Source organism: Nicotiana tomentosiformis, chromosome 11 (genome assembly GCF_000390325.3).
Source record: "Nicotiana tomentosiformis chromosome 11, ASM39032v3, whole genome shotgun sequence".
Classification (NCBI taxonomy): Eukaryota; Viridiplantae; Streptophyta; class Magnoliopsida; order Solanales; family Solanaceae; genus Nicotiana; species Nicotiana tomentosiformis.
In genome coordinates, this window is record NC_090822.1 from 97,304,673 (window position 1) to 97,316,932 (window position 12,260).

The following is a 12,260-nucleotide window of genomic DNA, read 5'->3' on the forward strand; positions in this document are numbered from 1 at the left end:
AGTAAAAACAGAACAATTTCAGCCCACAAAACTGCATTACCATAAATTATACACCCTTACATTAAGGATAGTAGTTCCAGTCATAGTGTTAGTAAAAATCTGAAAACCAGTATGCCTTGGCCTTTTATGTCCAATGGTTGTTGCATTAGTCGAGCCTCATCATAGTGTAGTTCCTCTTTATTTTCCCCTGCCTAGTCCAGGGCCTCCTGTAGATTGAGATGTTGAAGGTTGTGTGGTAGTAGAGCTTCCTGTAGCAGATGTGAATACACCCCTACCAATGCCAAGTTTAGTTCCTCTTCTTTTTCCTCTTCCGCTACCAAGTCCAGTTGATTGATTGTTGCTTTGTCTTTTTATAACACGTGTATCCTCACATATAGATGATGGAATGCTTTGTTGAGATGGTATATCCTGAGATGATCTTGGTGGAGGTGGTGGCATATTTTGACTTTGTTGAGTAGCACTTCTTGAAAAATGCTGACATAAGTAAAAGAAAAGAATATCTTAATTGTAAAAAAAAGAATGTAAAAGACAAAATTACAAAGATGAGAACTTACCATATTCTTGCATCCAGATTTGTTGTGGCCTGTTTGTTGGCAGTTTGAACAAAATATCTTTACCCATTTCTTTGATAGTTTACCATGCTTTTTCCTTGGGTTCATCCTTAGCTTTTCTCCTACATCTCTTTGGTCTACCTGGCATAGGTTTAGGTTCTGGAGGCTCTATACATGGATTTGTTGAATCTGGCCATATCTTCATGTTGAAAATTGGTTGAATGAAATGTTGGTAAGCTTTAAGGAAAGTTTTCTTCCTATACCGGTGGGAAACATAATCATCTGGGTCCATTTCTCTATCAAAGAATGCACATACTGCATGTTGACATGGAATGCCCCTCAACATCCATGATCTACAAGTACATGTCATGGTCTTAAAATCAACAATGAATATGTACACACCTTCATCAACTTCAAACCCATGTTCTGCATTCCACATAATCTTACACCTCCTAGAGAGGCCTTTGTTCTCTTCCAATATCATCCTAGCCATTGGTGCAATGTCAGTAACCCAAGTCTCAACAAACTTCCTCATTTCAATGGTCCTATTCATGATTTTGTGTCTAATTCCTTCCAACATAACTATAACAAACTTGTGCCTAGGACCTACTATCCAAGATCTGAATGTTTCACACATGTTATTCTCAATGACATCACACTTTGAATCTTCTCTAAAGTATGCCCTACACCAATACTCTTTATCATACTTCAACAAGTCTTCACATATCTTATAACCAAGCTTATTCATTACTTCAAGTTCTTCCTTGAATTTCACTTCATAAGATGATTTGGCACATCTCCAGAATTGTTTCCTCCTTTCTTCACCTCTCTAGTTCTTGGACTAGTTAGACCAAATGTGTCTAGCACACATTCTGTGTTCTACCATTGATAGTAATTCTCTTATAGTTGGTACTAGTCCCTACAAAAAATAGTAATAATTGTTAGTGGACATAACTGGAAAAAGAAAAATTAAAAGTTGATTGTAACTTTACCTTTTGCATATCTGACATAACAGTTAAGCCAACACCATCTCCTAACTATAAATTGGCAATCAAATATGTGATGAACCAGCTCCAAAAGTGTTTTGTCTCTTGATCAACTACAACTCATGCAATAGAAAATATTTGATTGTTCCCATTTCTACCAACTGCAACAAATAACTCACCCTTGCAGATTCCTTTTAGAAAACAACCATCAAATCCTATGATCCTTCTGCACCCTTCTAACCATCCTCTTTTCAAAGCATCTAAATATAGATAGAAATAGACAAACAGATTCTTTCCAGGAAGAGTCTCACTATCTGTTCTGATCCACCATGAACTCCCAGGATTTGTTTGCTTAATAATATCAGTATAATCAGCAAGTCTGTTAAATTCTATCCTCCAATCACCCATGAATTGACTTATCACCCTACACTTAGCCATGTAACAAACAGTCCTTCCAATATACGAACCTAACTTATCCTTGACCAAATCCCGAATCTCCCATAACTTAATATTTGGTTGGGAAATAATCCTATCTTTATACTTATTGGCGATGTACTTAGAAGTACATAATTTGTTCTTATTTTTGGTGTTGCACTTATGAGCTGGATGGTACTTCTTCACAGTAAAGTCACATGAATCCCCATAATTGCTTGCATACAATTTCCAGTTACACTTGGCTCCTTTACACTTAACTCTAACCCTATCCTTTTCATTAAGCCTAATTTTTAGTTGCACTTTGTTCTCCACATCATATGAGGTTACTGCTTTTTTAAACTCTATCGCATTTTTAAATACCATACCAAGCTCAAAAATAACAAGGTAACAGTCAAGGTCAAACCTTACCTTTTTACTTCTCCTTCTAGGAGGTAAGTCAATACCCCTTTCAGCTAAAACATCTAAGTCATTTGTGTTATCATCACTTTCAATATCAGAACTAGTATAGTAGTCTTCATCCCCTTCCTAATTTTCCAGTAAACCTGTCCTCCTTAGCTGGCCTACCAATATCCTCAAAGCCTTTATCTATTCCACCTTCTCCCAGAATAATCTCTTCAATTGGAGTAGGTTTTTTTCTCTGTTTCTTCTGTTTTTTCTTGTTTCTTATTTCATGCCTTAATGAAGTGATCTCTTCATTCACATCACTATCATTTTCATTAGGAATATTATCTAATTCAGACTCACTACTTGAAAGATCTGATGCCAAACCAACATCTATTTTGTTGTTTCTTTAGCCATAAATGTGTTATCTGCAGTACTTTCTTGGACATTTATATCCTCTGGAATAGTAGATGTTGCCCTACCCTCTTTATTTAATATATTTTCACTTGGTTCAATAACTTCTGGCCCATATAAAATGCCACATGGGACAGTCTCATCAACCAATAAAGGCTCACTAACTACATGCTTAATAAATAAATTTAAATAATCAAGATGATTAAGGTGACAAACTATATTATACAGTTGTTCATCATTTTTAATCAAGACAAATTTATTAGATTTCGGATTAATTATATAGAAATCCTCTACCTCGGCATACCTCATATCCTTTGTGTAGGACAGAAGCTCAAAAAGAGAAAAATGGTCTTTGTCTATCATGTGACCATCCTCACCCATCTCTCCTATATATCTCAGGTCAGGATCCTTGATAATATGTCCATCATGGTGAAAATCGACAAGAATATATTTGTCTGCAAACATGTCTAGATTTACCACTGTATTGAAAAACCAAAAAGTGAAACAGGGGATGTCAGTAGATTCCCCGACCCAAAATTATAAAAAAAAACCTAATTTTCCCAAACTCCAATCAAACTAAATTACAGGAACCAAAAACAACTATGTTTTCGGTAAATAAAAGCTTACCACAAAGGAAAACTTCGATTGAAATATCATAAACCGCGAAACTCCAGTCACGACTAGCTTCAGTTACGACCAACTCCACTCACCACCACGGTCGAAATAAGCAAATGATTACCCGTATTAGTAATATAACCGACCAAGATATTGACGGACAGTTGAATCTAACTCAAAATCGATGAAGATTCCACCGAGAATCGGTCTCAATGTAGTTCATTAGGGTTTATTAGGCTAAAGAACGGAAATTTTGGGTGGAAGATCAATTAACTGAGGCGAGGTAAAATGTGGGTAAGGTAAAAATAAAATAAAATAAAAAGGAGAGGGGGGGAGGGGGGTTATCCGACCTGGATAAATAAACACGTGTCAGACTATTCTTGGTATGTTATTTCACGTGGGAAGCATTTAAAAACACGAGCTTAAGTTTTTACAGCCCGGTCATGCGTTGTGTTTAAATGGTATAGACCAAAATAGAGTTAAAGTGTTCAATAGGAAACGCGCTAAGTTAAGGTGTCAAAATGGAAATTAGAGCCAAGTTTAGGAGACCGTACACCAATTTGGCCTTTATAATTGTGATGTCTGAAATATTTTGTATATTAACTCATTTGACACGGTATTTGTTATCTCTCATCGGTATAGATACCAAGTAACTCAATTCACTAAATCTTGGACAGATGAAAGAAATCACTAATTAGTAGTAGTTTTATTTTTGCTTTTTCTAAATTTTTTTATTTTTGATTAAATATTTACTTTTCATTGATCACTAATCACACACCCTTTGTAATTATGTTAATATTGAATTGGCATTTGTCGTGGTCGTGTGTGTGCCTGTATATATTTACGTAATCTGATGCCATACCAAATTGAGGATTTTAAATAAAAAAATGACTTATTTATATTTGGAATCTCCATCTAAATAAGAACAAATAAAAAAATGAATATTGGGAGTAGGCATATGTTGAACCGTGGTGACGTGTGTGTTTTGTTGGTAAGAAACGTTGCTTAAAAGGCTATTTCTGCCATATTCTCTTTTTGGTTTTCCATTCCTTAACTCTATTGGAAATCAACTAAATTTGAATTAGCGCAGGGAAATCCCATATTGAGGATAAAATGTTCCCTAACAAATACGACTTCATACCCAAGATTCGAACCCGAAACCTTTAATTAAGAATAGAGGAGCATTTAACACTTCATCACAATCCTTATCGGTATTTCTGGCATAATCTATTCTTTGCTTGTTACATTTTCGCCTTTCTTTTTGGTCTAATTAAGGGGTGAGATGAGGAACGATTTTGAATTATGACCGTATCTTTTATATAACGAAAAAGTTAATTTATTGGTCTTAGAGCTAGTTTTTTTCACACTTATTGGGATCATACTAGGTTTGTTGTTGTTGTTGTAAAGCTAGTTTTTATAGAACGCATATCTAAAATAGCCTTCTCCTTTTCCTAAATATGCTTTTAACCTTTTTGTTTGGCGTAAGGGTAGTTGGAAGGGGCTTCGGTAACATGAGTAGTACATTTCTCAATTCTGATACTTATCATTGAGTTTAAATTATGTGCATAGTGTATAAATTTTTATACATTAGGTTAAATTAACTAACAACAATATAAGTGAATTTTCGTAATAAATCTGATATAGTAAGCTTCTTATAACTGACTTGAAGTTACAGATTTCTCTCTGTACAACTAGTCGTTATTACTCAAACGGTAACTTCTTCCCCCATCCATTGGGCGCTTGGTGCTCACGCATTGTCTAATGGGACGCCGGCGGATCCCAATCCGGCGCGTATCTCAGAGAGAGACTATGCAGCCCACAACTGGGAAGATAACTTTGGAAGAAGAAATCCCCACCAATTCCAAATATGCGATGGCTTTGAAAGCTCCTTAACAGCAAACCCAAGTTCATCACCCTATGGTGACCCAACGGTTAAAGCTCGATTCTCGACTCATAATGGGATGCCAGCGATTATATTTAAAGGTAGCGATTACTATGGTGTTATGGCGGAAGAATGCAAACTGACAATCGCGGGCAAATTTCTCAGAACCAGGCCTCAAATTGAAAAAATTCGAACCAAATTTGCTGAGAAAATCTCTGTCAAAGGTAATGTAAAAATTGGAGTATATGATTATCGTACTATTTTTCTTGATTTCACCAACGAACATGACTTTAATCAGTATGGTATAGGAGATCTATTGAAATTGAGGGGCAAGTTATGAGGTTAGAAAAATGGACTCCCGACTTTAAGTCGGATGTAGTTTGTCACGCCCCGACCTCGGGGAGCGCAACCGGCGCTCAATCAAGATAACTCGGTCAAGCAAGCCTGCTAGATTCTCTTCTATCCAACTCACTCATAAATAAAGAGAATATAAACTTCATTTATTAACACCAAGAGGGTTCATGAACAACACTAATTCCATCACCATTAGTCACTTCATTTATAAAGTCTCAAAATACACACACTTTCATAGTTTAAAGTGGAAGATGTAACACACATACAACATTACTATCTTGACTTTTTCAATACCAATACACAATCCACCCATGTCTATGGAACCTTTAATAGATGTAAAAGAGTACAATGATAGTGTCGGCAACAAGGTTCCGACTATACTTCAAAACATAATACACACGGAACAAAAGATGCACAACCCCGGAAGGAAGTGGGGCTCGCCAAGTCAACTGGGAAGAGAGTGTACCGCTGTCACTGGTTAATGTCTTCGGCTGTGGAACCACCTGCATCCATTAAAGATGCAGCGCCCCCGGCAAAAGGGATGTTAGTACATGTCGAATAGTACTAGTATGAAACCAAACACCTATTCAAGGACTTGAAAATACAGCATGAATTATGATGAATTATGCTAACAATAAAAGGCTTAGTTGGCCGTTAAAACCACAGTAAATTTATTAAGAGCTTTCAATAACAATTATCAAGTCGGGGATCCTCTACAAGTATCTTTACACAAAGCGGTCTTGCCGCCTTACCCCAATGTATGCGGGTGGAAGTGCAATCATAATACCAGCAACTCTACATCAAGTGGCTTCGCTGCCTCACCCCAATGTATGCGAGTGGAGGTATGCTCACAATACCATAACACTACACAAACCGGCCCCACCGCCTCACTCCAATATATGCGGATGGAGGTGTATTCACAATACCACAACACTACACGAAACGGCCTCGCCTCATCCCAATATATGCGAGTGGAGATATATTCACAATACGACAATTTAGGGTCCCAAGACGATAATAGTTTGTACAAAAGAGTTCCCTTTCAAATCAACCATTTGGCACATTTGCCCTTAGCAGTGTAAGTTAATAAGGTTTCATCATATGAGGAATAAGTGTTTAATCACATTGATTTTATACAATACCTTCTTCCCACAAAGGGTATAACATAATTAAGTCGCAATAGACAACCTTTAACACATGAGGGTCTGAACACGTTATGCAATTTGAGAATCAATTTACTAGATTGAACACCCCACATCAATAGCGTTTCAAGTTCAACTACACATGATAGAATTTTACAAGGATTCGGGAATTCCGATACTAGAAGAACAGTTTAGCCTTCATACCTCGCTTTGAGCTTCCCTTAATTCACTACACAATTCCAAAAATTCTAGCAATTTCGATCTATTTAGAGACATAGCAAAATTGAATACAAATTAGGAATATATTCATAGTATCAGCTCATTGGAGCATTTTATCAAACACTAGGTGTGCAAATTTGATTACAAGGTTCTACCACAAGATTTCCTTCGCTCCACAACCCAATCTTTACCCATTTGAACTCAACAATCCTCCCACAAACCTTATGGTACATGCATGTATAAATTATAGCTCCCATACCCATAAATCATACTCCCAAATTATCCATTTTATACCCAAACTCGAATTGAAGACTAGGGTTTGAACCTTACCTCTTGGATGAATACCTTGTGAGTTTTCCTTATAAATTCTCCAAGTCTTGAGCAAGGATTGATGAACAATTAGCATAGGGCTCCCCCTCTCTCTACTCTCACTTCTCTCTAAAATATCAGATTTTTGTTTCAAAATAGTGCCTCTACTTAAATATATCGAAATAGGATCGGATCAAAAATTAAAAAAATTAAAGCTCTGACGCAGGTCTGCGGTCGCATATGCGACTGCATAATGCTTCTGCGGTTCGCAAAATGGACCGCACAATTGCCCTCCGAAACTGGGCGATTCTGCCTCATTCTGCGATTGGTTTGCGGTCCGCAGACCTATTATGCGATCGCATAATGGACCGCAGAACCTTCTTCGAAAATTTCTCATGTTGGTTCTGCGATGGGATTTGCAACCCGCAAAACGGTTATGCGGCCGCATAATGGACCGCACAATGGTCCTAAAATTTAACTCAAGTTTCTGCTTCACTTTGCGGCAGGTCTACGGCCCGCGGAGTGATTCTGCGGCCGCAAAAATGAATCACATAAAAGCCCTACACTTCCAAGATTTTCTTTAACTCCCTAACGCACTGTTCAACCCAAAAAATCCAAGCCGCAGCGAGCTTGCGAGCCGCAAAAAATTTCTACAATCGTCAGCACATAAGTCTACTTCGGCACCACGAAACCCTGGGTTTTCGGTAAGATTTTACGGGGCCTTACATCTTCCCCCACTTAGGATCATTCGTTCTCGAATGAAAGTCAAAGTTCATCATTAGCACCCAATGTGGCTCAAATGCTATAACACACAAACTTCAATGGAGACAGTATTGTTGGTCCAAATGGATACAATGGGACCTTTTTTCTATAGTTGTTGGGATATCATAAAAGAGGATATAATATCCTTTGTTGAGGAGTTTTTCAAAGGGAAAAACCTTACAAAATTTTATTCTCATATATGTTTAGTTTTCATACCTAAAATTGAAATTCCTTCTTGTTTTTAAGATTTTAGACTTATAAGTTTGTCAAATTTTACAAACAAAATTATTTCAAAAATTATTTCAATGAGACTCAACCCCTACTCCCTTTTATTATCTCGGAAAATCAAAGTAGCTTTGTTAAAGATAGACTAATAACTAAAAATGTTCAATTGGCATAGGAGATTATTCAATCTATCTCACATATCAATAAAGGAGGAAATATCATTATGAAATTAGATATGGTAAAGGCCTATGATAGAATGTCATGGACCTTTGTTACTGTTGTTTAAAAAAATAGTTTTTCAGACCTATGGACTGACATGGTGTTTAGACTAATTTCAGGAGTCTGGTATTCAGTCATCATTAATGGCTCTAGAAGTAGTTTCTTCACCTCTTTACAAAGACTCAAACGGGGAGACCCTTTGTCGTCAACTCTTTTTATTATTGCAGCAGAAGTGCTAACAAGATCTCTAAATAATTTGCATGCTAACAAAAATTTATATCTTTCTCTATGCCTACTAATGGTCCACTAATTAATCACTTGGCTTATGCAGATGATATTCTCATTTTCAGCAGTGGCAATAATAGATCCATGAGGTTGATCATAAAACAAATAAGAAGATATGAGCAAAGCTTTGGACAACAAATCAATAGCAACAAGAGTTACTTTCTCACTGCTCCAAAGACTGCAGCTACAAGAATCAATAGAATGATGGCTTGTACCGGATTCATAGAGAAGGAATTCTCATTCACATACTTGGGATGTCCAGTCTATGTAGGAAGAAAAAAGATAGAATATTTTGACAATATGGTAAGCAATGCGATGCAAAGGCTAAATAGTTGGCAAGGTAGAATGTTGTCATATGGAGAAAGGATAGTGCTCATAAAAAATATTTTGCAAGCACTATCTACATACAACCTTAGTGCATTAGTACCCCCAAAGGAACCTTTAAATTACTAGAAAAATATTTTGAAAACTTCTTTTGGGGTTCTAATGGTGACACCAACAAATATCACTGGAGTTCGTGGAGAAAGTTGTGTTATCCAACTTAAGAAGGAGGAATAGGAACAAGAAGAATGGAAGAAATCAGCGATACCCTTGCAATTAAGAGATGGTGAAGGTTTATTTCGAAGTCATCCCTCTTAGCTATTTTTCTGAAAAATAAGTATTGTGTAAGAGCTCACCCTACAACTAAGCAATGGGCTTCTGGAGACTCTCACCTTTGGAAAAGCATGACTCGGGCTAGAAAGAAGGTTGAAGACCATATGATCTGGCATGTTAATTCAGGAAGTTGTAGTTTTTGGTGGGATAACTGGGCAGGGAAAGGTCCACTAGCTGTTGAAGTTCGAGCCACTACCGAGGTACCACCTCGTAGGCCCAAATCACAAAAGTAACTCGCAATCTTTCCTTATATCACCGCGGGAGCCTTTACATTTAGTTTTAAAAATTATTTTTCATGAAATAGAATCTCGCGTTTTAGCCCACCTTATCACACCGTGTGGCTTCTAGTTGTTTCCTAACTAGGCACGTATATCAAGCCCACCTTATCTCACTGCATGCATTTCAATACCCGGACCTTACATCACCGCACGCCTATCAATATCACAATATATCATAATTCGTACCTCAAGTGCCCAATATCACAACTTGCCAGAAAAGCCAAACAATAATAGAATTTCGTAATAAGGAGCTCACGGCTCAACCACAATGTACACAAACTCTCAACAATAAAAACCGGAGAGTAATTCAATAAAATAATATTTCACAACCTACACTTTGCCTCAATAGGAACCACGGCCTTTGCAACTTAATACCAAATTCAACAATAAGATATTCCAATAATAGTAATTTCAAGTAAAGAATTCAACAGTTAAATAATGAATATGGAATAAAGGAAGCACGTACTTCAACTAAACATGTAGGACAATTTGAAAATAAGAGATAAGACAAGTAGACATGTGAAATTAGACTAAACATGATGACTATAACATGTTAAAGTAACTCAACTAAAGCATGAAAGGAACTACATAGCTAAAAACCAGGAATTTCAATATTGAGTCCGTGTACACACTCGTCACCTTGCGTACACAACTTTCACATATCACAATTATCACAACAATACCAAATCCTAAGGGGTAATTCCCCCACACAAGGTTAGATAAGTCACTTACCTCAAACCACGCTAAATCAATCAACTAAAAGTCCTTTTCCTCGATTTTCCAACTCTGAACTGCTCGAATCTAGCCAAAATAATTTCATACTATAAATATAACTATAGGAAACTAATACAAACAATAAAATTACGATCTTTGCAAAGAATTGCAAAATCGACCCAAAAAATCAACCCAGGATCACGTCTCGAAACTCGACCAAAATTATAAAAATCGAACACTCATTCAATATCGAGTCCAACCATATAAGAATTATTCAAATCCGACCTCATTTCGCCTTTCAAAACTCAAAAATTTAGCCTAAAGAGTTTCTACCATTTTCCCCCAATTTTTCCAACTCAAATCCTTAATTACATGATAAGAACAATGATAGATTCGAGTAATTTAACCAAAATCGAGTTAGGAATCCTTACCCCAATGATCTCTCTGAAAATCCCTCGAAATTTTGCCTCAAACCGAGCTCTCTATGTCCAAATGTGAAATATGGAATAAGCCTTCGATTTTGAAACTTAAGTTTGTTGCCCAGTGATTTACACATCGCGATCGCGGAATTTCCTTCACGGTCTCGAAGAACAAAAATTCCATCAGCTCAAAACCTTATACGCGAATGCGAGATTTTCTATGCGAACGCAAAGCACTGCCTCGTTAAGCTATGTGATCGCGGTTCCCCGCACGCAATCGCAATGTACAAAGCGTGTGGACCTGCTGCCCCCAAATTTCTCTACGCGAACACGATCTTCTCCACGCGTTTGCGATTCACTGGGAACCAGTCTTCCGCGATCGTGTCCCTCTCTTCGCGAACGCGAAGAGTAAAACCCAACGGTTCACAAAAATCCATTCGCGATCGCGGACCAAACCTCAAAAATTCTATGGAGGATGAATGAATTGAATAAGTAAGATATGAGGAGGGTAGCAGCTTCATGTAAGGTTCATGGACAGTTAGATGTTTGGTGTGTGCCATAAGGGGTATAACGTGTCTATCTTTCTAATTCTAATTAATTGATTTAACAGAAAACTGTTTTGGGTACTTCAACTCCAATGATTAGGCACACATGTGATTGGGAGTACCGATGTTTGATCGTTGGCATGTGTCTTATAGTTGCTCGCTCTTTCTTCTTAAAATAAAATGTTGGCATGATACGCAAATGGAGGTCGCAAGAAATTTGATATAATATTGAAGAGGAAATTTCACACAATAAAGAGGAAATTACAGGCTCTCTTATCTTCGCTGATTTCTTTTGATGTTTTTGTTGTTTATTTAAATTATATTAGTTTTAGGATACGCGAGTTGCACGTATACCGTATATTGATGAGAATAATTTTAAAAATATATATAAATAACATTCAAAGCATAATTTTAGTCACAAAATAAATATTAAGTAAAAATTTGAGTTCTTGAAAATAATAAATATTGATCATAAAATTGACACACATATAATGAATTATATTCATTTATTCATGATCGTGTCTCATAATATTTATTTAAGTAACAAATTAAATTAACGTATACAAAAGAAAATCTATTAGTAATTTGAAAATGGAATATCTTATGAATATTGCTTTTCTCTTACTAACCATGTATATTATGATTCGTTATGTAGTAATCAATAAAAATGGACAATTAAGTTAATACTTTAATCATAATATTTTAATTGATTTCAAAGTTATAAATATTGAGAAAAATATTTAAATGTTAATTTTATCCTATTTGAAATTTATTTTTAAATGCTAAAAAGGTTTACTAATATTTTGCTCTGAGACATTATGCTTTTATAATAGTTCGTATATATTTTTATTGACTAAATAAATATAACAAC

The 12,260-nt window shown here is 36.3% G+C and overlaps 1 protein-coding gene and 1 long non-coding RNA gene across 2 annotated transcripts; both read right to left on the minus strand.

Moving 5' to 3' along the window:
* Positions 1-633: 633 nt before the first annotated feature.
* LOC138901894 (uncharacterized) lies at positions 634-1,299 on the minus strand. The gene has a single exon (XM_070189692.1). It carries the CDS (start codon positions 1,297-1,299, stop codon positions 634-636), a length of 666 nt encoding a protein of 221 aa, XP_070045793.1.
* A 4,493-nt stretch (positions 1,300-5,792) lies between these two features.
* LOC138900915 (uncharacterized) lies at positions 5,793-11,342 on the minus strand. Its single transcript, XR_011412258.1, has 3 exons — positions 10,857-11,342; positions 10,444-10,512; positions 5,793-6,121 (listed from the first exon to the last, which is right to left on the minus strand). It is a non-coding gene; the product is annotated as an uncharacterized lncRNA (long non-coding RNA).
* Positions 11,343-12,260: the final 918 nt, after the last annotated feature.

Bases quoted from the DNA above. Each gene is read 5' to 3' on its own strand.
- LOC138901894 (XM_070189692.1), bottom strand. From the start codon at position 1,299: ATGAATAAGCTTGGTTATAAGATATGTGAAGACTTGTTGAAGTATGAT.